This window comes from Netta rufina (assembly GCF_964035555.1).
Source record: "Netta rufina genome assembly, chromosome: 2".
In the NCBI taxonomy this organism is placed as follows: domain Eukaryota; kingdom Metazoa; phylum Chordata; class Aves; order Anseriformes; family Anatidae; genus Netta; species Netta rufina.
In genome coordinates this window covers 97,127,497-97,154,414 of record NC_140124.1, presented here as the reverse complement: position 1 = coordinate 97,154,414, position 26,918 = coordinate 97,127,497, and the positions used below count along the sequence as shown (strand labels likewise).

At 40.6% G+C, this 26,918-nt stretch overlaps 1 protein-coding gene across 5 annotated transcripts in view; it reads right to left on the bottom strand.

Moving 5' to 3' along the window:
* Nucleotides 1-26,918, bottom strand: part of MBP (myelin basic protein) — a 114,932-nt gene that overhangs the window by 17,074 nt on the left and 70,940 nt on the right. For all 5 annotated transcript variants that reach the window (XM_084282221.1, XM_084282223.1, XM_084282222.1 and 2 more), the window contains exon 4: nt 2,562-2,992. In XM_084282221.1, the coding sequence (XP_084138347.1) occupies nt 2,562-2,992 (431 nt within the window). The remainder of the gene's footprint in view (nt 1-2,561; nt 2,993-26,918) is intronic.

Genomic DNA, 26,918 nt, shown 5'->3' with positions numbered 1-26,918 from the left:
GCAAGTGTTGTCTTTGCATTCCAGTGCTTGCTGGTGTGGGTAGTTCAGCTACATGCTCCTACTGGGACAGGGGTTGGCTGAAAAGGGATGATGGTGAGGAAGGCAGCTGCAGAAATGCTTTTAAAAAGCTTCAAAATTTGGTCAGCAATGAGTGCAAGCAAATACGCAGTGCAGCTCCAGGAATGCTTCTACGTCAAGCCTTTGAAATTCAACCTTGAAGGTGCTTTTCAGGGTATCCTATTTACCAAAGCCCTGTTTGCTTAGTGGAGTTTGGAAAACTGCCAGACTTCTTTCTTGTTCAGCTCTTCCACAACCACCTTTGGCATGTCTCACTACTCACACTACAATATTCGGCAAATTAGAGCTATTTAGGTTTTAAGTACAGATAAGACTATTAGCCCCCTCGCCTTCCTCTGTGTACACACACATAAATAAATGAAAGCACAAGCCTTCCTTGACACAAGAAACCAAAAGGCATTGATTCAAAGGCTAAATAAATAATCGTTTGTGGCACATTCTCAACATTTTCAGCACTGAAACTCTCCCGCAATGTAGCTTCCTAGGCTATCTTTTCATGCATCAATATTATCATTGTGGGAAACAGGGGTAGAGGTGCTTTGGCACTGGAAGGCAGTGCTACTGGGACTGACTTTTGCCAGAATAACAAAACTTCTCTGTGCTTCTAGACAAAATTTGTAAGCCAGGACCCTCAAATTAAATGCAGTAGTTCTTCAAAACAAAACAAAACAAAACAAATCACCCCTAATTCTGTACAGTTTTTACAGATGTTTAAGTGCCTCAGAATAAGCTCACTGAACAGCAACAGAGATAGGACAGGTGCTATTCTGTCCCCTTGCACATGATTGATTGTAGAGAGCTGAAGGGAATCATAGCGATCATGTTCACCCCAAAGGACACAATACAGAAATCTGTACAACTTGCAGCCACTTTTCAGTCATCGCTACTAAAAAGTGGGTTGGTTGGTTTGTCTTATTGCTAGGCAAGAATGTACACACCTCTGTATAGTCTGTAGGCAGAATTTAAGTTTTTGGCATTGTTTCCTTGGTATAAAGAGCATTTTGTATATGATTTTTCAGTGAGTAATACAGTATACAAATACACCAGCAAGAGTTGAGCTAGCCAACCAGGTTGCAGAATACAGCAGCATTGGGAACAGTCCGTGACAGCTGTGAGATGAAGAAAAGTGGCTTTTCTTCCTTCTCGCAGCAACTGCTTGTTGCATGTTTTAGTTGCTGTATGAACATCCCTGTAGTTAGTTGCTAAATCCTTGTTGTAAGCATTATCATCACAAGCACTACCGTCCCCGGTTCGTTAAGGGGAGCAACACCATGACCAGAACACGCAGCGTGCTCAGCACTGGTGACCAAGCGGGAGAAGCTTTGGTAGTTCTGGTCTTAAGGTCCCAGAGTATTTTCCATCCAGTGCTCTACACATTGCCACAGCTCTGTAGGGAAGTGATCACAAACCCGCTGTAAATCGCAGTATAACACCCCAATGAAACACCACAAGAGGGCTGATTTGGGAAAGCTGCGTGTACTGACCCGTCCTAGCAAGCATCGCGGGTTAGAACTGTTGAACAGACAGCAAAGGTTGTCAAAGGTTACCAAAAAATTCGTGGCCAGCCAACAACTGTGAGCATTATGTTTTGCAATACTTACACTTTGAGTGACTATATTAAACAATAGATTTAGCTAAAATTAAGATTTTAGGAGTAGATCCATTCAAATGCTTATGTAGTGTGTAAACACACAAACACAAGACTATTTTCACCCTTTGCTATGTAAATGATATCTTAAATTTTGCCACTCAGTGAACTCATTATCTGCAAACTTATCAAAGGATGCAGATTAATCCTGGAGTAGGAAAGAATGCAGCATCCTTTAATCAATACCTTGTTTTTCTATTCAGAAGAAAGAAATGGTTTTGTTACACAATTCCTAGTATGAAATGGTTAGAATACAAGTCTTTGCTTCTTACCAGAATAAAAAAGCAGCTGGACTATTTTGTAATGCTATCAACTGACCTTAAAACATGCCCTTGTGCAAGCAGGCTGAGAATCTGGCCACAGTTCTTTTTCCACCATTTATTTCCAACTCCGTCCCGTAATTAGTGCCAAACTATCTAGCCATTGTCTTGCATTTAGTGCTTTCATCCAGCTCCAGTTTGCAAATATTTGAAAACAACACACAAAAGCAGACTGACGTCTCTCTCTAAAAAGCACAGCATACAAACGCATAGAATGCACCGCATAAAATGTTCATAAAAGTTCCTCTCGGTAATGTTTCTAGAGACACCTGGATTTCTAATACTCCTTGTTATGACCCAGAAATAGCTCCTCATGTTTCTCAGATCTATGCTTTTTTTTGTTGTTGTTTTCAGATCAAAGCCAAGCATTACATGACACAACTGCAAGTACTGTCTTGCTGGCTAAGTCAACTCTTGCATTATAGCAGTTACACCTTCTTTTTAGTCCCACCCTTCCTTTTTAATTGTACTTTATTTTGTTGTAGCTGTGCAGTTCTCTATTCCTCAGAGCTCACCTTGCCCGAGCCCCGCCGGGGAACGTGTCTTTCACCTCCAAAGAATCTGCCCAGCGAGTCAAGTAGACCCGAGTCTCTGTGCCTTGGAGATCCATGTCGAGCATGGTCTGTAGTGCTTGCAGAGGCCATTTTTGATCCGTGCCGGAACGAGGAGCGTTTTTGCGAAGCCATCAAATCCGAATTCTCTGAAGCTGCTGCACTGTCCTCTTGGATGGTCTGTAGCTCGTCTGACTCGGAGGGCCGATCTTTGAAGGTGTTGTCTTCTCTTCCTGGGGCATCTCGGGAAAAGAGGCGGATCAAGTGGGGGCGACCGCTCGTGTCAGCTGGGTTGGCCTCGGGCCAGGCATTCTTCGGGTCTGCTGCGCCTTTGGAGTCTGTCACCGCTGGGCTCTTCGTGGAGGTCCCATTGTTCTGGTTCACATCTGCCTCTCCTGCAAACAACAAGGATGAGATATGAATACAGGCCTGTGAAAAACAGCCCGGGAACAATGCTGCTTTCTCTCCCTGGCCTTGAGATGGCCATTTCATACAAAACCCGTAAGCTGTGCAGTTGCAGCGAAACTATGTTCTCTAGCAGCCTGTCAGAACATTAAGCTATCTTGCAACTGAAACGCTGATGATGTTCTCACACAAAATTTGAAGAAGTTCTATGTGTGTTTTTTTTTTGTTTGTTTGTTTTGTTTTTTAAACTAGTGTTTGTAAATAGATTAATACTTGTTAGAAGCACAACTGAAATTAACTTTATGTGGAAGGTTTACTGTTGATTGGGCTTTCAGGCACAATGTCTGGACAATCGGATTTCCAGTACTTCCCGTTGTAGACTGGAACTCTAAACTCCGCTCTTTGTCTCCAGAACAGGAAAAAATAAAGGTAGTTAAAGCAACATGCCTGGCTGTGTCTTCCCAACTGCACATTCTCCCTCTGTGCTGCCAGAGCATCTCTATGCTTCAGGTCTGTCCCCATTTTGAATTTCTCACTGTTACTTCATTAACAACCAAAAGCATAATGAGGCGTGAGGGTTTTCTTTATTATTTAAATTGTCCTCACTTCAAAAAAGTGGAGAATACTTGGCTGTAATTTTCTGCTTTGTCTCCCATAACAGTTTTTCCTCCATGTGTGAGCCTGACCTTCTATATATGATGTCCTTGCTCTGATGCTGATTGAAGGCCTGGAGCAAAATGACATAATATGCATTTATTACTTGTGAAAAGTGATGATAAGAATTACCAGAACCTGATGAGCATTTAGCCAAGAAAGGAGCCGAGGTGGACCTCCTTATTATAAGTGAATGAAGTGTTTGCTGCCTTCTCTACAGTTGTGTTCTGACACACGCAGTAAAATATCTGAAAAAAATCAGTTACAGCACACTCGATCCTTAACATCTGCTTCTACAAGTGACATAAAACTTAGTGCTTTTTCTTACATTCTACACTATTATTCCTACTGCATCCAACTGACGAATATATCTTACCACCAAAAAATACTAAAAAAAAAAAAAAAAAAAAAAAAGTATTAGTAGGTTACTGCTTGGGAAGTAGCCTTTAAGCCTTCAGAGTAAATGCTTCTCACACACTCACCCCATGTTAGGAAGACCATTTTTTGGAGTTAACAGAACTTGAAAATGCATGATAAGTTGCAGTCAGTCACGTATTACCTTTAGCTTTAGGATCTTCTAATTATCTCATTCCTGTTTGATCTAGTCTTTGTTTCCATAAGCAGGAGCAATTCTGGCAAATACCGTTTTGTTTGTAGCCAAGGCTCAAATACTTCACTAATTCACCAGAGCAATCTTAGACTTGACACAGTCATTTCAAATTGCTTTTCCCACCCACAGGGCACTGAAGAAACCTCTTCTCAGGCTGAGATTAATTCTGAAATAAATTTATGGATAACCACACAAGACAGTAATGCTGGTTTCTGCAAACAGACACCTGCTACTCACCAGGCTACAATTTATTGTCATCAGTCTGCTGCAGTTTTACACAGCTTTTCATATAAAAATACATCATGCAATTCTACTGTGCACCTTTGGAAACTACCTAGAAAATGTTGGGGAAAACTTTGAAAGGTTTTTCTTCGGTTAAAACATTTGAAAATATTTCTCAGGAATACTATTATTTAACCAATGCTAATTGCAACTTAAGACCTTATCAGTGGAGAAAAGGAAATTATTTGCTGGCACCTTTGTGATTTTGGTTTTCCTGAAAAGATAATTTCAGATTTCTTAGGAACTATTAAAACCCTCGACTGTTTTTCTTAGTCAAATGAAAGAGAAAGTAACATCACGAAGATGTGACACTTTCAGAAACGGCAAAACATTTCAACTAGCAGCTATAACCCTAGATTCTATACCATAATACAAATCCATTCAAGGCCAGAAAAAGAAAAATGAACAAAAGAGCTATTGTATTTAATTAAATGCATTAACAAAACACTAGAGCATCTGCATACTAATATTTTTTTACAACAGTTGTGCTTTGTGTCTCTGAATACGTGTATTGGTAAGCAACAAAGGGCATTTGTGCCATAAAAGTAGCTTCTCCCAATGCATATGCAGCGAGATGCGAAGTATAAATCTGTCTGTATGTTCTATTTCAGTAATGAAAGCATACATTTAAGTTTTCTTATGGAATTTTTGCACACTTCAGTGTTTTCTAATATTTCAAAATATACAACTGAGAGATACTGTTAATATTTGAGCTAAGTAAGCCAAGCCTTCACATGCATTTGGAGAGTCAGACCCCTTTAATGATACCTTAAGGATAACCAGAACTAATGGCACACAGAGAAATATGCCTATTGGCTGATTCAGTAACAAATGTTTAGACTTCTTCCATTAAGGCCCATCATAAATGCAGTGCACACAGTACTGATACTTTCTTTGTTTCTTCCGGCAAGACGAAGCCCTGCTTTGACAAGGTTGTCTAAGACATAGAATAAACAAGAGCACCCTTCCTATAGCATGTCATTTGTACAAGAAAAAGCTGCCCAGGGAAGAAGAGAGCTTCAGGCTTTTTTTTTTTTTTTTTTTTAATTTCTTGTAAAATGGGTTAATTTTAAGAGTACATATAGCAGAATGCATTGCCATAGGCATAACTGAAAGGCTACTAAAGTGTATGCTCTTGTATTCGCATTTAAGTGAATAAAGACATTGAAAGCTGTACAAGTGGGAGTGTGGGAAGCACATTTCCTTGCTTCATCCCAAAAGCAAGCAGGGATCTGTCGCTTCAGGCACAGCAGAAGACTACTCCTGCAGGCAATGTCACCTTCCCACAACCCCTCGAGCAGTGCAGCTCTAGAGCTTGCCACTGGCACAGCTTTCCCTGGCCATGTTGGTGACAGTGGCCAATCTGTTTGCTCCCTGTACATGCAGTGACTCCCAAAATGAAGGAACACGAATGGACCAACAAATCCAGTCTCTTAGTGAAACACAATTAACAGAAACTCCAGGAGTGCTTTCAAAGAAGCAATATTAAAACTAACTCCCATTGCCTGCCCATATGAGTCATGCCCCATCTCTATTTTCACAACCACCATGCCTTAAAGCTCAGTTTGGCAGAAGCAGTTTATCCCAGTTCTTGGGAATCAACACTCTTGTATAAGCCTCAAATTAACTGGAACCTCTCAGCCCTGTGGCTTGAATAGCTACTATCAAAACTTGATTTATACGAAGTGAGATCTCCATCTCAGACGGAGATTTTACAAACATCAGAAGTAGGTAATCAAAGTCACAACACTGAATACTTACTACATTTTACAATAACTACAGATTGCTGTTACTGATTACTAATTTCCTTCTTGTTTCCCTCTTTTTCTCCAGGTACAAAGATGAAAAAGATCTCACTTAACTTTAGGGACCTTTTGAATCAACTTTTCTTTCTGCATAAGTCATGTATATTTATGAAGTGGTGCTCTTCAGCATAAAAAATACAAAGTATATTTCTCCTCTCTCTTCTATGATGAGACAACTAGATAGTTAAACACAACACAAAACAGTTAATCCTAACTATATTTCAGTATGTTTACTGAAATGCTGATGATAAAATATCAAAATGTGGAATTTTATACTGACTTACCTGTATTTAGTCACTTAAACAGTTGAAAGTTACACCTAAAAATTACTCTGCTTCATAATGACTAAGATTTCAAGATGTTTAGTAAACTGAAGTAGTAGTAAGGTATATGTGCAGTGTACAGGTAGTAGTTTGCCTTGCGTTACTTGGAGAGGCTGAAAAAGGTCTCTTCTGGAATATGTGGCTTTTAGTAACTCTAAGGGTAACATTGAGGCATTTGAAAGAATGGAAAGGACAGAAAAAGCCAGTCCAGCATCACTACACAGGAACTGCAGCTGAGGATGTTTGGGTTCCAACTCTGCATTGAGATCATAGTGCTGTTCAACATTTGTCTTTTGTTTTTTTTAGGCAGTTCAGTTCTAATATTTAGACACAGTGATATGCTATGAAAGCCAGGGTCAAATAAAGGTCAGGCCAATTCAACACTTGATTTCCTCAGAAACACGATTCAACTATCTGGTGCTCAGCAGCATTGAGTAGCAAAGGCAAGTGTGGAAAAACTATTTAATCTGTGGACCAGTGCAGGTCATCTGCCAGAAATACCAAGGCCGGTTCTGGCTCCTCTGCCACTGGAGGTGGTGCAGAGGAGCACTGCACCACTTGGTGTGCAGTGGGAGCACCTGCTGATCAAACTAAAAGAAATGGAGAAAAGAAAATGACAGAAGGGGTACAAACCAATAAACTGGTTCAGCAAACAAGGTTACAGATCTCTTGGTCATTTCCTAAGTGGCTGAAGAAAATAGAAGAGTTTTCTGATCAAAATTCTTGAGGAGGTTGCACTTGCTCCCTTGAGTACCACTGAAAGGTACAGTCCAGCTCCTGTTTTGTACTCTGACTGCAGTGCAACACACAGCAGAATGGCACATCTACAGCAATTAGGCTTCAATAAGTAAGTATTTAGGCTGAGAGAAAAAAAGAATTATGTTTGCATTAGTCAATCTGAACTGCAAAGTTTGATTTCTCATTATGTATGCTAAGATACAGCAGACAAAAATGGCTCTCAGCCTAACTTTACTGATTTGGTTAGAAGGCAATAATGCCATCAGACATTTTACTTCACAGATCTCTTTACCAGGTTTGTCTGATGCTTGTCAAATTGTTGGAAGTCAACTCTGACCAAATACTTCTGTCATGAATATGCTGCATGCAGCATAATGGTGTGAAAGACAGTTGGTCATAGCTCTGAACACAACCCAAACCAATCTGCTAGTGCATTTAGCCTTTACACAACTATTTTTCCCATTTCCCTAGCAAAACAAGTGCAGAGAAACGTGTGTCTCATAATACAAATCCACATGAGTTCAATGCTCCAGTTGTAGTGAGCCAAGAGACCACTTCCATTACAGCTCACTATACTCCCTCCATCCTTGACAAAACTTACCACTTCTGGGAAAAAAATCCACCCAAAGTTTTCTATAGCTTCAATGTAACTTCATAGCACAGGATGAGTATTTGCAGAGGAAACTTAGCTTTTGCAATGAGTCTGTCAAATTGTAGTCCTTTGGACTTTTCCCCCACAAAAATGACAAACCACCTGCTAAGCATAACATGCAATGCTTTGACTCTTCACTCACTGCCCACCTCAGACATTACAGAGCATATAAAGCTCTTCGCAGACAAGAATAAAAGGGTTTCTATTTCATTGATTAGCCCAGTACACTTTTACCCTACTCTGATGAAGCAGTGGATAATGGGTATAAAGTGGCACAATTTTCCTCAAACAAAAATAACAAAACCAACCAGCCAAAAAACAAAAACAACAACAACAAAACAACACCAAGAAAACCTTAGTACTCAAAATAGAGTAAGAAGTGGAAAGAAAAAAACAAAACAAAACAAAAAACAAACAAAACATACCTGGCCCAGCATAGGCTCTTAACTACCTATGTTACCTGCAGAGTCATATTTACACTTCTATTGAACTCCGTTCAAGACCAAGTTTAATTTAATTCTATTGAACTAAGTAAAGGACCAAGTTTATTAACCCAACACATAGCATGGGATTAAAGATCATTGACTAAGCACGCAGAAAAGGATTTTACTGCTGTTGGTAAAGGCATGACGTTTTCAGAGCTGACATTAGACTGCATTGCTGCGGACCGATGAATGAAACTTTCACTTAAGATTTCACTTAGAAGAAGGTGAGGAGCCTGCTAGATGCTGCTTTCCATGCATCCCTGCTGACTGAGGGAATAGCAGTTCTCAGCCAACCTGTGCAGGCAGCATTATGCCAACCTAGGGCTACTGCCAGCCTAAAAATGGATAGAACACATATGACCTATTAATTGCTAGACTGTCATTAGTATCTCTGTCTTGGCATAGCTGCTGACTGCTCAAACACCTCACTGTTCCAAGTGCACCCTGGCCCTCTCTCTCTGAAGAATGGTTGATGCAGAAACAGAGCTTGCCCTTGCAGCAGAGCATGCGTGACAAGGCAGAAAGGTTTAGATGGGGAGAAGGGCAGTGCCAGGTCACATCCAATTACAAAAATACCTGTCTTTGCAGGCTCAGCAGGAGAATGGGATGACAGCGTGCCGACACTATTTATGCTCAGATTTTGAAGGAAAGAAATACCGCATTCAGTTAGGGGGAATAGGAGGGGTTCTCTCTACTTTTGGTGTACTTTGTAGTGGGGGAGAAATTCACTTTGCATAAGAGAATGCTATTCAGCAATTCTTTCAGATATTAATTACTGCAATATGAAAGGTGTAAGTACAAATCCTTACTTAATTTCTGATACTAACTTAAAATGTATTCCAGAGCTGCTGAAAGAAACTCCAGTGTTTGACAAACATTTGTGACATAATTCACAGCCAGGTATTTCACTGGGTAAGGTGCTCAGTAAAGTCTCCCTTGAAATGACTCACAACCTGCTTCCCCAGGGGACACTTGCTGGCTGCCAAAGGTGTCTGTAATACCAGTGCTGTTCTTCTTTTGACACCGAGAAAAATAAACCTTCCATCCATGCTGACCTGCCAGTTTCTTCTCAGTTCCTTCAGTGCTCAAGGGAGAGTAGGTCTGACTGTGATCCCGAGATGCACCATTTTCAGGGCTTCCCTCAGCTACGTGAAATGTAGTTCCCAGAGCTCATGAACCAAAGCTGGAAAAAAATCTATCTGTGAAGTAGATTATCCCAAAGGTTACTGATAAGAGAAAAAGGGTTACATGCAGACATCTCTCTGTAAACAGTATCTGCCCGATTTTGTGTCAGTTCTTTCAGAAATGTGAGACTGACTAAGAGGGGAAAAACAAAAGCCTTCAATATCCTGTAGGAACAGACTTGGGCTTGAATGCAGCTGAATCTTATTTTTGCTGCTTCTGGTCCTCTAATACTGATTTCCAGATCTGACATTTTTCTGCTTGTGGGACAAGAAAGGACTTTTGGATTTTAAGTACTGGGCCCTGTCACTGCACTGTTTATGCAAGCAGCAGCAGCTTGTAGGGGTTCCACAGAATCTGCTTAAAATAAAAAACACTGTTCAGTGTGCTGACAACTGTTTCGAGGTCACGCTTACATGGAGGTACACTATAAAATTATAAGCATCACAACTAGCAAATTATGTTATTTAACAGCAAATATCACACATCTTCTTCTAAATTTGCCTCTTTCAGTTCAAGGACCCAATGCTTAAAAACTAGATGATAAACACGAAATAGAATAGATCCCTATAGTAAGCAACTCCTGGTGCTGGGTGTTAGTGTGGTGTTCTGTTTGGTAGGGTAATTACACTGATCGTTTCAGCTTATGTGGTAAAACCCAAACACAATCAATGACCAGATGAGAACATGCAAGAATGTGATGTGTAGCTGGAACGGTGACACTCTAATAAAAATGCTGAAGTCTTACCTCTTGAATTAGCAAACAGCACCTAATTTTTACAGCCCTGGCTGTAATTTAATGATTTGAGAGGACTGGGTCTATGAAAGAAAAATTAAAACACACTGTACATTCATTACAGTTGGGTTCAGCATTATTATTCCACTGAAGGCAACTAAGTTTTATGGTATCACTGTGGTATAACTACTAATACCGAGTCAAACAGATTTTGGATATACCATCACCAGGGTTCCCCCGCTGGAAAACTCACTTATTGTGAGGCTTTTCACCAAGGGGCATATAACTCCTAGCATCTGCATGTCAGAGATGTGAAAACACTTGCAGTCTGTGCAGCAATAGCTCAGTGCTGTAGTCAGTGCCCAAAGGCTGGATGTTAACAGGAAGCACATGTGGTTACTGTGGGCTGACATGCGTTAACGTCCTGTTACCCACTGTGAGGGGCTGCTCTCTGGGAGCCAGCTTTTACACTTGATGGAAGAAAAACAGTGTCATGTCATCCCCAAACTTGTTTACTCTGTGTTATTTGTCTTCAAGTAACTTCTTTTTAACTGAAGAAATTTAGCCCTTCTCACAGATGCTCAGTTATAGCAGCAAAATGAGCAGTGACAGCAGCTGAAATAGCCTCGTTCATTATGGCCATGTCAAAGGAAAAAGATCACAGAAAGACAGCCCACAATGTTTTTCAAACCATAGGGACAGCAGCAGTAATCACATAGCAACTATGCGTCTTCTTCCATTACAGACAATGCTGAACATAGCAGAAACCAGAGGTACAGACCATTTTTTCGTAAACTTACTCTAAAAGTCACACACTACCACCAGATTCAACATGCAAGAAATTAGCAGGGGGCAGGGAGGATGTTACATGTTTCTTTGTAGCTGCACTGAGCTTCATTTCCTCCTTTTCCCCTGTTGTAGTTGTGTTTTATTTAAACTAGAGGATATATATATTTCTGCAGTGGGGTGATGCATCTTTGTACAGACTAACCAGTTACTCTCAACTTCTGAAGTCTTGCAGAAAGGCTCTCTATCCATCTGCTGCCCTTACATGTAGATGGTCAGTGCAGTTAGGTAAAGAAAAGTAATGACTTGGGAGTACATGGTACCAACTGTAACAAGAAGAAAACTGTTCTGGACTTTGTTATTTGCTTCCTGGGTACTCAAAGGTGATTTATGCTTATGAGCACAGGAAAATAAAAGTAAAGAAAAAAGAGGCGTTCAAAAAAGGTAAAAATATCCCTCATGGAAAAGTTATTTTTGATATCAAGGTTGCAGTTAAAACCAACCCACTCGATTGCACTAGCTACCTTGCACTCTGCGTGTTTCCATGCAGCTGGTCATTGGTTATCCCTGCCACTGCCTTACAATGAAGAGACGAAGTGAAGCCCACACGGTGGCCTACCATTGCAGAGGAATGCAGCAGTGTAGGCCTGGCTTGCAGCCTCTCGCTCTTGTTTTCCAGAAATTCTGGCCTTGCCTCCATTTGCTGAGGGTTACAAAAGAGAATACAGAAAACAAAAAAGCCTGTGGTTGAAACCAGTGGGACTTGCTATGGCAGAAATTTGGAATCTATGAGAAGCATGTGGCAGTTCTCCATACAACCCGCAGAGGTTTGTTGTTGGAGTTTTTTTTTTTTTTTTTTTTTTTTGTTACACAAAAAAAAAATAAAAGAATTTTATCCACCCACCAGTTTCAAAGAAAAATGTTCCTTTGTTGTTACTAGAACATATAGGTTTGGTTTAATCTTAAGTATCTCACAAAGGATCCTCCCACAGTAAAATGAGCTGGGGCATCATTTAAAAAAAAAAATAAAAAAATAATAATAATAAAATAAAAAAAATGTTAACAACAATGTTGTGTTGTTAAAGGGGAAAAATGAAATCACCTGTTTGATCCATCAGCATTTGTCATCCTTACAAATTGTACAACTGACCAGTAATAAACAAAGGATTGTTTGATGTTTTGTCTTCTCTGCTACAGTCACATTCAGCCTGTTAGGTTGCAAGACCTGTACACATCACACCCACAAAAGTAATTGCACGACAAAAGTACTAGCACTTAAATCAGATTTTGCAACAACTCACGTTATCTTTTTTATTTTTCACAAGTCACATTTTTCTGAGAAACAACCTATGCCCTTCAGTGCAACTGAGTATACAGTAGTAAACTTAGATTTCTTCCATAATGCCATAGGGAAGCAGGGCCTTAAAATCAGCATAACTGCAGGTGAAATGAATGAGCTAAGGGCAGTGACCAAAGCATCAGGTTCAAACCAGCTGTAGCATATAGGCTGTTAAAAATTATCACATAGCTAGCTCCTCCAACACTGCACCTGGTGACATTACTGGTTTTTCTTGACCAGGAGTTAAGTGTACACGTCAGAGATTATACTTAGGAAGAATACATTGCAGAATAAAATACAGTTATAATAACCAAATATGCTGACTTTAAGAAACACTGATTGTAACAGAAAAATTACTTACAGACTACAAAACCTTCCTTGGATAAGCTGCTTTTCAGTCCTGCAGAGTAAAACTGTTGATGTGTGTTAAGTTTTCCTGGCAATAACTACCTAGACCTAACCCCAACAAAACACTTCACAGTAGTAGTAGTAGTAGTACTGCATATGAGTTATTCATATGTAAAAGAATATGAATGCTTGTAGCTCCCCCAAAACCCACAGTATTGACTTCATGGGTTTGTGACGCCACTTCAAACTTTGAATTCCAAGATAGATTTTTACAGAGCAGACCCGAATTAAAAACAAATTGCAGTGATGTGGCTGATCTATTTGGTTACTATGAATTACCTGCAGGATGCTGTAGTCAACATGCTTGAAATGTTCATGCATGCTTTTGGTATACAATGATATTTCTAGATTTCTCTCTTTTCACTATGAATGTATTTGAACTGAAGCTTTCACTAGAAAGCCCACTTGAACTCAGAGAGTCACCATCATTACAAAATCTGCAGTGAGGGGAATTACTTTGGTAATTTTTAGAAGAAGAAATTTTAGAAGATCCACCAGAGTGCCATAAATGATATTCAGACCCTGAAGTGTGTAATTTGTTAATATTTCTAAAAATATTTGAAATGTTGGGGCACAAATGAGCCTATAGACCCTTTTACATTTTCTCTACAGGACTTGAAAAAATACTGAACACTTTCTAAAGGCCAAAAAAGGGCTATAGAGATGTTCAAGGCTGTCTGAAATGCAGTTCTCTATGGGCAGAACAATTCCACAACTGTCAGACACTGTCTTAGTGTGACATTATCTTCACTTTGGAATTAATTTTCACCTTACATATGTGGTGAAAGGACAGAGAAGCAAAAGCCAGCAGGAGTCTGCATGAAATTTGGTCGCAGAGCTTGTCATATCCCAGAAACTAATGGGTTACTCTATGGTTTATTTTCTTTAAACTTATCTTCTTCCCACTTAAAACACTATTGCAAAATGATAAGCTTATCATAAAAGATAACAAGCTCTTAACTGGCTCATCCCCAGCCCAAGGCAGAGCTCTGTGCATCCCCACTGCTCTCACGTGCAGTACAACTGCCCTTCCTTGCTGTCCCCCGCCTTGTCCTTCCTGAAAGGCCTGTGCCCAGCATGGTGGGTGAGCTATCCCACCTTGTCTCTGTGAGATCTCAGTGAGATCAAAGCCCTGCCCGGGATATGTGGGTGGCAGCCTGCATATCCTGTGAGGATTCAGATCGAGAGCTGTACTTCCAGCTGTGTCTAAGATGTAGGAGATGCAAGAGGATGAGAAGACCCAGGCCATGACCCACATCTCCTGCTCTGCCCACAATGCTGATAGGGAAAGAAGCTCAGACCTCTGTGGAGAGGAGACCCACATCACCAGCTGATTCCATAAGGTACAAGACACGAGGACCTCTGTACTCTTTGGGAAGTATAAAACCAGGCCATGAGCTGCACCTCCACTTCAAGATGGTTGGACTTGATGACCCTGAAGGTCTTTTCCAGCCTAGATGTCAATGACAGACAACTCCTGTCTGATATGGGAATGAACAGCGTGTGGTTGTCATCTGCAACACCAGCTCTGCCTTTGACACGGACAGTAAGAAAAGCTCCTTGTGCAGCTGGGATGCTGAAAGTAGTGCTGGTGACGGCAGCAGATTCAGCACGCTGACTCTAAACCCTTAACCAGTAATCCTAAATTCACCTTTGGTGGCATTATCTGAAGGGCCTGCCCCTAGGGAGAGCCCCAGACCCCTGGTGTAGGGTTTGGCCCAGCAAGTGCCCGTGGTATGTGTACCAGGCCAGTTACTGCCACTGTGACCTGGCTGATTTTGTTCCCCACAGCACCTGGTCTCACGCCTTGTATGGCACCAAGCGGACAGACCTCCTTCCCAAGGGGCATCCCCGTTTCCCTCATGGGGGAGAACCACCAGCCTGAGTCACTGACTGCTGGAGAGGGCTTTGAAGGTGGTGAGGGAGATGGCAGAGCTGGCAGCAGGCTCAGCACAAAGCCAGGAAACAAGTTCCTGCATCAGGCAGGAGCCAAGAGGCCTCTTCTCTGGACAGGCCACCTCTACATTTTTGTTCCACCTCAGGCCTCCCAGAAAGATCTTTATCACATTTTGGCAAACCAAAGGGTGCCTTTGCCTTCCAAACTCAAGGAAAATGTACTCATCTGTGCTTCCCTGACTTTCCTCATCTCCTAGCCTTTCTTTCACTAGTCTGTTAGCTGAGAAGCAACCATCCTTGGCAAGACGGACCAGGATGAGTCCCTTCAGACACCCTTTTCCTCAGCCATACAGTTCTGCAACCACAAGCTGTCATCTCTTCAGTCCTCAGGCCTGGGCAAGAAAGAGCAATATCCCCAACTCTGGACAATCAATCTGTATAAAGCTCAGCACATCTCTAATCCCCCACATCCCTGTGCACAGCCACAGCACTGCTTTCCCTTATTTCTCTGGCCAGCTCTATCAGCAAGGAAACACTGCTCTCCTCCACAGCCTGCCACTCTCCACTGCATTTCATGTATCTGTCTAATGATTTCAGGCAAGTGTGAGATGGAAACAGCAGTAGTTGGGGTGTTACCAAAGAGTAAACCATCATACTGTACATACACCCCTGGAGATCAAACTGATATATATATATATATATATATATATATATGTATATATATATATATTTAGTTGACAAGACTGTTTGGCATCTGCAGGACTCAAAACTGAAACAATGTCAAGCTGTCAAGCTAAAACAATAAAATCTCTGGTAACCCACTCACTTCTAAGCATTAAATACCAATTCTGAAGGGATAAAAATGAAACATTGAAATAAGTCCCCCATTACATATATTTAGTCAGCCATCTTCAGCTCTATAGATTTTGACTGCACCATTATTCTTGCAAATGCAATAAAGTAAAGTCATGTCAGGCCAAACTCTTTGAATAAATATTTAAAACATTTTATCACTAGCATTGCCAAATCTCAGCTAGTGCTAAAATGGGAAAAAAAATAATTCTGCCTAAAAGATCAGCAGCTAACTGCTAATTAAAAAAAAATACAGTAAATTCTTTGCAAATGTGTCACTTCAGGGATGTTCAGCATTTCAGATTTTAGGACTTGGCTGCTTGACAACATTTCCTCCTTTAAGTTTATTCATGTGACGGGGATTCACTGTTGAAACAATCACCCTGTACTCTGAACATAAACCCAAAAGCCAGGTTACTCAGGACAAAATTCCCCACGCCAAAGTCACGTGCAGAGATCCCCACACCTGAGAACATTTATGATGAGGATGCTCCCAGGGCACAGAATCCTGAAGCTGTTTGGGGCTGGTTTAAAATCCCTCTGCAGCCCCTGGCACAAGGAATACAGCGCCCAGGGACCTTGCATCCTGCTGCCTGCTGTGATGGGGGGAGAACAGGATTTTTGTCACCAGGCCCTGCCTTGCTTGTCAAAACAGCTTTGTTTGGAGGCTGCATAATGGAGTACGTCAGCGCAGACCTAGGAACAGAGCCATGTAATTGCTGTGGCAGAATGAGTAGAGGGTATGAAAATATTGCAAGACATGCAATAAACAGTGGGTAGCTTGTTAAAATATTAGAAAAAAAGGTTTCAAGGCCTTAATATTGTTATAATGTATGCAACTTTTTTTAAAGTTTTAGAGGTACTTTAGACACTTTAGATAAAGCAATGATAAACCATTTGGAGCCTTCTCAGAATTTTTAAATTACGATAAAAATTTAAGATATCCTCAGTAATAAAATTTGGTATCCAAAGAAATATTTTTCAGAAGGAAGCTCTAATATAGGCCTGAAGAGTTTATATGAGATTTGATTAAAATGTCTGCCTGTCTGGCAGAACAAAAGACACTAGAAGGGAATCTTATCTCCAGAATTTATCATAGGGTTTACAGCAAGCAATGTCTTCTTCATAATAGCCTCAAGTGCAGTCCTAAAACTAGGATAACGAATACTTGAAACCAAGCAGAAATTTCCAACAAATGCAGCAATGAATACAAAGGACTAAAACAATCTGCACGGACTGAAATGGCACAGGGTCTTACAGCACGCAGATTATTCCACACACACACACACAAAAATAAAAAATAAATCTAAAATATTGGCAAAGAACTGAGGCAGATGTTTGAAAGAAAGATATCAGAAAGAAAGAGGTGAGTACTTCTTTTGATGACTAGAAGGTTAAAGAAAAAGACAAATTCAAACCTCTAGAGCTGAATAGAAATCACTTTGTCTGTCTATCCTGTAATCAACTGTCAGCACGGGGCAGGCAATAAAGAAACGCATGACAAGAGGTCACATGGAAAGACTGTGGACTTGATGGCAAACTGCAAAATCTACAGCATTTGGTGTCTGGATGCAAGTCTTCCTACCTTGAAGGAAAGGACAACATTTGCACTTCCAAGCTGTCACAGCACCCTGCTGTTCTCCCGCACCAAGAGCCCTCTCCCTTTTTGTCCCCCCACAGTTGCCAGCCCTTCCTCTCACATCCTCTTCCCCAAGCTCCTGTGCCAACGCTGTTGTCCAAACCACTCAGCTGTGCAGCCCATCCTGCTCCACGATCAGCACCATACTGCTGGAGGCTTCAGCAAGCTTCTTCTGGAGCAAATTCTAAATTATGTCTGCACAGCCATTCAACTCTGAAACCTCTCCTGGTTGTAAAGCCTACCTGCTCAGTACTAGTCAGAGGTGTCAAGTATGAGAGTCAAAAGATTAAAATGCTACCTCTCCTAGCCTGCATCACTAAATGCTTAAAAACCATGCATATCTTAGATACACCCAGACAAAATGTCTAAATTCAAGGGGTTTCTGTTTTCAAAACACAAATACTGCACAGGTACTGAAAGAAGAAACAGCTCACTTCTCATCCTTTGCAGAGGAACTTAAACGGCTGCACTAACAGGCTGATCATACAGTGATGCCTTCTCCATGTCCCAATTAAAAATAGGTTTCTTCCCATTTCATTTTGCAACAAACCTTTCCATGAAAAGAAAACAGAACATTTCTATATTGGCTGATGGAAGGGACAAAAATTAAAGCACAGGTTTAAAAAGTAGGCTGGTACCATCTGCACAGCATGAAATCTCACATTTCTAGAATGTGTGTTTACAGGGGGGTTTCTAGTTTGAGAGCCAATGTGCTCTGCCTACACCTCAGTTCAAACCCATCTTGTTTGCCACTCACTCTAGGCCAGCTGAAAGCTGTACAGCTTTGCTGAGCCATGAAGTACTAGCAGCTCAATGTGAAGAGATCCTGACAATGAGCTGAAGCTTAGCCTGGTGCAAAAGTGGTTTTCCTCTGCCAGCAAAAAACAATTTCGTCAAGCTCCTGTCCCACCGCATGCTTTAAGTGGACAAATGTGTGGTGCACAGACCTACTGCAGGTTCTTTCCACAGATTTAATTTCCAGCTTACAGCATAGGCACTAAATCCTCAATATTCGTCTCCTATAAGATCAAAGGAAAAGCAGGAGATGAACTTAGCACAGAGGTGGTCAGCTTTCATTACTTTAAAACCCTTAAGTGCAGCTCAGCTATTCTCCTTTGTTAGAATTATTTGTAAATCTAGTATATGCCTCAATCTTATGCTGTAAAGTCTATTAGTAAGAACAGTGTACTTTTATATTTTTTTTATATCCACATTCTGAAAACAGAAAAATTGAACTTCTCTAGCCCTTTTACTGTTCCCTAGTAATTTCTGCTTATTTCAAGGTCTAGATGCTAGACACTTTTTGAAGAAGCTCTGACAATTAAACCTCTCCAACCTCCAGCAAGTTCTAAAAGTTTCAAAGTGTCAAATTGTTTGCACATTTTTTTTTTCATCTTTGAAAGTAACATTTAAGGTCCTAGTCCTATTCTTCCCCACCCCATTGCACATTATAGCAATGAATGCCCAGAGACCAGCCTTGGTTTATATATTATATTGTAATATAACATATATTATAATAAATTGAGGCATATTCAATATAAAGAAAAGCAGTAATAGCAGTAAAAAGCAATGATGGTAGTATCAATTACCATCCCCATCGATTCAGCAAGAAAAATCTGTCAAATGATAACAAAATTCATGATGGAATCACTAAACACATTCATAGAGAAACAATTTGCTTAAATCAATGCACAGATAAGAGAAATAAATCAAACATCAGGAGAATAAAAAACAAAAACCACCGAATCCTATAAGAAACTTTAGATTCTTAGTTGACAAAAGCACAAGGTAAAGGGCACCAGTAGCATATCTAGGCAGCCCCAAGACTCCATGGCATTGACAGAATGTCAGCCTCAATAAAAAGGAAAAAAAAAAAAAAAAAGTGACCATAATTTACACAGCTCATCTCTTAACTAAAGACGCACATACCTAGTGTTTTGGTTGGATTTTAGCTAGTGTCCTCGGATTCAGTATGCTCTTAGTCAGAGGAGATCTAGGAAATTATTAGGAAATCCCAAAGCTGTTAAAGTAAATCTAAACATAAAAGTTCATTTCTGCCTCTGAGCTAACCATCTGTTGGAACAGTGCTTTGTATTTCTTTTCTTAATATTTTAGTGTCTAACCTCAGCTATTTCATGTCCTTAGAAACTCCATCCCACTCTCCATTATTACAGACCTCATTATATACACTTCTAAACATGTTAATAAACCTGTTCTCATCTAGACAGGAGGTCACATCAGACATTTTCTATAGGCTAACAAATCATTGATATTAGATTATAAATACTAAGGTTTAAAAAAAAATAAACACTTTCTTTTTTCCCCTGCTGAACACTTGTGAGCTGTACCATAGTCCTAAATGTGACTCAATGCTATACGACGAACAATGGTGACAAACTGTATAAAACAGCGGCAGTGATCGATGGTACTTTGCACAATATCTGCTTTTCATTAGCAGCATTCTAAGAGTGAAAAACTGCTTGCACAGTACCAAGCCTTGTACCAGTTCGTGGGAGTTACTGCTATTAAAAAAAAAAAAAGAGAAGAAAAGAAAGAAAAAAGAATTCACAAACTTTATACATGCTCAAATAGCAAAATAAAGTCACTTTTTATGTGATGAAGAGCACACTCAACAAGAAGAAATATGACTTGTAAAGAGTAAAATTATAGCATGATAAAGGCATGCAATCTGAAATACTGTACGAACACATTTTTCCAAGTGTTAACTGGGGATGCTCCTCTCAATCTACCCAGGATGCACAAGAAAGAGGAAAACCACCACTTCCAGAATAGTTTACAGAGCCTGCGAGCGATGTGTTAGGTCATACCAGGATCAAACATGCACGTTCCCCGTTCCCCTAAGTGCAGATGCAAGCCTGGGAAGCCAGGCAATACTTAGCCTCCCTTTTGCAGGCAGGGCCCCAGGGCAGCCCAAGTCCTGCCAAATCCCTCGGCACCCTGCAGGTGCCTGGAGCAGCCTCAGTGCTGCCCCAACATGGGATTCTCTGCCACGTGTGTGTGTATTTCTGAAATAAACAGACAAAACAACCCTGCCTCAATTTGCTCAGCAGGAAGTTTTCATTTTTCTACCTCATAAAAGCTGTGGAGACAGCTCACAAATAGTATAAAATGCTCCATAGGCAGGAAATAGCTGTGTTATCTCTGAAAATGAAAGGTCATCTGTTTTCCAGGTAAATGCTTCAGGGGCATTTCTGTATCCACAAGTTGTGGCTGTCTGGCAAAATAAGAAGTCTCCCCTATCAACCAACTCTATACTATCTCTGTGTGTCCTTTGGAAATATGTAAGTAAAGCAGTCTATTTATAAAGGTCTTGTAATTTGGTTCAGTTCTCAATTTAGGATGTAGTCAATTCTAGTGAATCACAGACTTTGGTTACCTGAAGAAACTTGAGTAACTGGTGGAGCCTTCCAAGTGGGGTCAAAGGCTCCAAGAGTGCCATGTGCTGGAAGAAGTAACTAGAAAATTGCCCGTGTATTTCTAGACTTGTGTTCCTGGCTTATTGGATGCACCTTGCCAGGGTGCTGAGTGCACCAGCAGGCTCTGCACCCTCTTTCCCCTGCACACCCAGAAGTTTATCTGCCAGTATTTGAGGTCAGCTCTGCCACAGGGTGACTGTCGCCTGGGCTCAGACTGCTGGAAAATTGCTCAGTTGTGAGGTTTTGTGATACCCTCAGTGACACTACAGGGACAGCTGTGCCTCATGCCTTACCAAGCTGGGACCTGCCTCACCACTGCACGCTTGCTTGGTGATCACGGGTGGTGTCCAACCCTGACAGCCAAACCAAAACCAAATACAGTTATTGTGGAGTCCTCCTTTGTTACTTTTGGCTTTCAAACACTGCTGAAAGAAAACGAATCAGTGTCCAATCTGATAAGTGCAAGAATAGAGGATTCCATCTCATTTCCATCTGCAACTGTGGTTTACACAAAGTTGCCTCCAGCACGCAAGTTATCCTACCTACATAAATAAAATGAGACGCTTAGAAGACGGGTTGAACCCCTAGGATATCCCTCCCAGCGGCAAAGAAGACCACTGGGGATAGTGTTACCTGAGAGATGAAACAACAAGAAAGCTATCACGTGATGATTAACAAACCAAGAGATTCGTTTCTTACAAGACATAAGCAGTTCCTAACTAGGACAGAAGCTTCCAATTGCAAAAGCCTAAAGCTCTGACTGCTTGCCTTTCAGAAAGTGTCATAAAGAGGCATTTAGTGAAACAAATTCCCTCCTCCCTACCCACACATCCTGACAATCCTTCTTGTGACATTAAGACAAGCCCATCAAGCAACAAAGAAATCAGGAGAGACCTAATGTTTGGAACAGAAGAACATCCCCCCCATTTCAGATTTCAGCATTTTTTATCCTGACAAGGAAAATATTTTCTTTGTGCCTGAAAGGAATAAAATTAAGGACCATATTTTCTTTACAGGTGGTTGACACAACTTGGTTGAAATCTGTAATTGTCAAATCATCCTGTGCCTCTACTGATTGTATAAGTACTGTGGTGTACCACATATAGAAAATGAGAATAAGATACAGGATAACCTGGCTTGTAGCTGTAAAACACTGCTAACTTGGCATTTAGTCTTTCTACTAGAAATCTGACTTACAACTGGTAACAGCTTGACTAGATGATTGCAAGCTAAAGTCACGCTGGTTACGTCTTTTTTTCTCTTCACTGTCAGGCTTGCCACACTTCATAAAAAGGCTTCAAGCTTCCTGCATACAGTTGGAGTGAAGTGGAAGAGCAGTCTGCCTCTCACTAATGCACTGTGGGTGAAGTTTTAGGGGGCAGGCTGAGTGCTAACAATCACCACCACCTCCATCAGCCAGCAGAAAGATTGCTTAATCTTTAGCCACTGTTGTGCTCATACTGCAGTATAGATCTGCTCATTTTCCTGAAGATTATTTCCACTGGTCTCCAAGTCATTTCAAGCCATCTGTGTTCACACAAGTGGCAGGGCCTGAGACATCCACCCCAGTTCAGAGGCCCAATTCAGAGGGTACTTTGACGTAACATAATTGCATGGATACAACCGGGTCTCAACTTTGTTGAGCCATTCTTTGAAGAAAAGAATTGCATCTGTACAGCACTGTCAATACAGCCACAGATACAACTGGCACAGTGTGTGCAACACAACTAGTGAATTTTGCACCTAGATGCCTTTTCTCTCTATTAATCTGCATGTGCACACACAAATTTGAGGTGATTGGTAAATGCCAGCCTACCTGCTGCCTGAATAAAGGTAATTCCTTTAACAAACTCCAAGCAAATGCATAAACATCAGCACAAGGTAAGGGTGGATGTACCCCAGTGCAGCAGCACCGTGGCCCTGACCAATGCCCCAGGTTACCGTCTGCCAGTGAAGCTTCTCACAGTGGGAAGAAAAAGCTTCTCCAACAGTAACAGAGCACGAGCATTAATAACTCGAGAATGCCAACAGCAGCAGGTTTAGCTAGCTAGCTCAAATATGCCTTGAATGGTAGCCAGAGAACAATTCAAAATGAAAAAAAAAAAAAAGAAAAAAAAAAAAAAAGAAACAGAGTTAAAGTGTCAGTGATTGGAAAAAGGAAAAATTATTTGAAGAGACTGTCTTTTCATGTTTTATAACACCAGATGAAAAAGAGCAAGAGGCTCTGCTTTTGAAAAAATGAATACCATTGCACTTGAATGCTGACTGGAGAGATGCCAGTGATGCCAATGATACCAGAGAAAACAGCTACAGCAATGTCTTTTCCTCCTCTACAGAAAGCCTGTTTGCCTTACACAATTTGTAAAATCCTGAAAATATGACTGAGTGAAACTTTTCTACTCCTGAAAAGGCGTAAATGTATCAGGGGCTACTGGCTTCACATATTTTACAAGGAATTGATCAGTGTCATGGCTGAGCTGATCCCTGCTTGGAAAACACTATGGGAAACATGGAAAACATTTCCCCGCTTGGAGAACACTGAATTCCTTAAGTCCTTCCTGCATCCACTAAACACAAATTGTAAACTGATCAAGGCTACTGATTGCTGTAAATAAAATAGAATAAAATAGACAAAATAAAATAAGAACAGCCTCATCCATCCCCCCAGTGATCTGAATGTAGAAAAACTGCCTATCCTGTTTATTTTTTTATCTGATGCATTCAGGTTATATAGCTGTGCCAACACTATGGAACAGGATGTGAGCTTTGAAGTCCTGTCATCAGCCTGAATGTTCAGGTTTCTGTGAGATGGAAACACAGACATAAGCAAGAAGAAGTGGGAAGGAAGGGACTGTGTGCATATGAGTACAAGGAGAAGCCAGCACACAGGCCCAAGAAAGAGCTGGAAAGTGTCCCTGGGGTCCTGCAGTTTAGAGGCATCCTTTGCATCTGGTTATTCCTCCACTTCAAAAGAAGAGAGAAACACTTCTTTGTTTTTAATAGTCTGCATATAAACCATTCAGCAAGAAAGAATTGTAAAGTACAGAAGTAAATCTTTAGATTCCAGGACCAGCTATGCGCTTGATCAGCCAATTTTCCTACCACACTTGGGATGTGAACACTCTGGTATCGTGTCTGTCAGAAGCAAGCAGCCGGAGAGGACTGAGCCAGACAGTTACAGTTTTCCACCCATGATTACGGTCAGTGTGAGAGACACATGCCATGAATTTCAGACTGAGATCCAGCTGCAGGAGGAGGAGGAGACGCCCTATTTAGCCACCATCACCTTTCACCCTCTGTACCTGTACGGTTCTTTTACTTCTCCTCTCCTCCTGCCTCACACAGGCATAACAAAACTACATTTCCCTAAGCTGCTATGTCCCTTCTTGCAGCTTGCAATGAAGTGCATTCACCTGCAGCAATTAAAAAGTGAGTGGTGTCCAAAATTAAAATTAAGAATTGTTCTAAACATCATGCAGTTACTACCTTAAACCACCTCCTTATTGGAAAAGACTTTTGCATTTCAAGACAAACATTGGTAATTGTTAGCAAGCAAACTTTCAGCTTTGTCACTGGTACCCCGGGTTGGTTTGGCAGCAAATTCTAAATGAAATTAAAAGCAAACAAGCAAAATGTCTAATCACCCTGTGCTGAAAATGGGCTGTGTTTGCAATGGGGTGTTTGGTGGGGCTGGCAGTAAAGCAATGGCTGTTGAATTCTGCTTTTGGGACAGGTTATGCTTAACCAGCCCTTCCAAAGAAATTGCAGGGTGCTCAAAAATGCAGTAATAGCAGGAGTAAAAAATTAGGGCTTAGCCAAGTGAAACTACATGTTACAGATGGCTGCAGTACACGTGCTTTGAGCCATCTCACTTGGCTGTCCCCGGTATCATTTTCACAAAACTCCACACAGCTGGTGGCACTATTTCCAGTCAAACTGAGTTTAGTGGTGTCAGTATTTTACCTTTCAGCTTCAGCTCACATACAGCCATACATCAGTTATTTTGAACTTCAGCTTGTCCAAAAAACCCTGTAGAGACTTCCAAATGTCAAGTTATAGTGCATTCTGAGCTCCCAGACCATGATATTGACAGGGTGTACATTACTAATACTTGCACAATCCAGACCCTTCTAGTCCTCCCATTCCATTTACAATTTTGTTCTTAGAAACTGAGCTGTGAATGTGGAAACGTTTCAGGATATTCTGTAGGACCCACCTCTCTGCCTAGCATTCTTCATTATTTACAACTCATATGGTTTATAGTTTTTCAGACACTTCTTCCAGAACATTAAAAAAATTTACCTTGGGTATTTCAGAAAATCCACCCACATAATGGAAATTGCTTGCTTAACTTTTTGATTATTATTATTTTTATTTATTTATTTATTTTGTATCAGTTTCATACTCAAACAGATAGGATAACATGCTGTCAACTTATCATGCCTTTTCATCTGTGTTATTTACATTTCAAATGTGAGGTAAGATAATAACCCACAAGACTCAAAATACATTAAGAAAAAGGTAAAAAGGTCAGCGGTAGACTTGGACACTAAACCTACTTGTTTACATACTGAAAGAACCTTGTAGCAGGATGCCAAGAAGAGTGGATGTGCTAAATGCCCATCACAAAATAATCAAAACCAGCATGGATTTATCCCTTGGGATCACAGTTACACAGCACTTCGTTGCTACCTAAAAGACTCATTAGTGGACATGTTCTCCTCCAAGAGGAGAAAATAAGATTGAGAAGTGAGAAATCCATGTGGCTTTTATTCAGCAAGGACCACAAAGCACAGCATGTAGTAGACCCTTCAGCATGTGATCACTAAATCCAGCTATAGTGGTTTAAGTTTCCTTTACTGCCTCTAAGATGTTTCCAAGTCAAAAACTGAAAATGCCACGTCCAAGGCACCTCCAACATAGGCCTGCTAGGTGAATAAATATATAGATGATGGGAAAGAAAAAATATCAGAACATAAGACAATGTATAAAGACTATCAAATCAAATACCAAATTGATACATCCCCGTTTCCTGCCTTGGGCACTCCAGCAATGCAAACTCCAACAAAAAGTACCTTTCCTTATTACAAACAGCTCAAAGCTACCCATCAGCCAGCCTTTCAGTACTAAAATTCCACTGCAAGACTCTACTTTAATAAAACCCAGACTTCAATTTTCATTTTAGACAAGATATAACAACACAGGAAATTTGCAGTAATCTCTTTTCTATGAAGAAATGTTTAACCTTTGTGCAGTGGAGCAAAGTTCTTGTTAAAAATCACCCACGTCATTAGGAGTGCAGACTACCAATGTCTCTATCAACCCAGAGCTTGATTTCGGCCCAAGGAAGCTGCAAGGCACATATCAGCCTGATTTGGCTGGGTTTAGTAGCACAGAGGGGTTCTGAAGCAGAGTAGGACATACCACAGGCTGCATACAGGTAACAGCTGGTACTGGATTTTTCTAGACTAATAAAAGCACAACATCTGATAACAAATAAGATGCTTTAAAGCAACTAACAGAGCAAAACATTATTCAAACGAGCATGAACAATAAGGACGGTTTGCAGACGTAGTATAGCCCAAGATTTCAGATATGACCTGAGACTGCAATTCATATACTTTCCCAAAAAAGGTGAACATAAACCTGAAGCATAGATAAATAGTATAAAGTAAAAAGATGCTTCTTGGTCTGAAGACGACAAGCTGGCAGCAGCATCAATTTAATGAACAGGGAGAGAGGAATAAAAAATAAAATAAAATAAAATAAAATAAAATAAAATAAAATAAAATAAAATAAAATAAAATACAACAACAACAACAAAAAAGCCAGTAAAACAAACAAACACAAGGAATATTAACTTGAGGCCCACACCAAAGGCCTGTGAGCCATGGACAGGTGCAGAACTCTGTTCAGACAGCTGAATTCTCTACACATTGTCCATTAAAGTGAAAAGCAATCTTTGACACGTTCAATGTTGTGCACTCACAAACCTCAACATTATCTCACGAAAACGGCACTTTCAATTTCCTTAGCTGTTGGTTAATCCAGATGCTGCTTCAGCAGACGTATTCGGACAGATAAAAAGATGC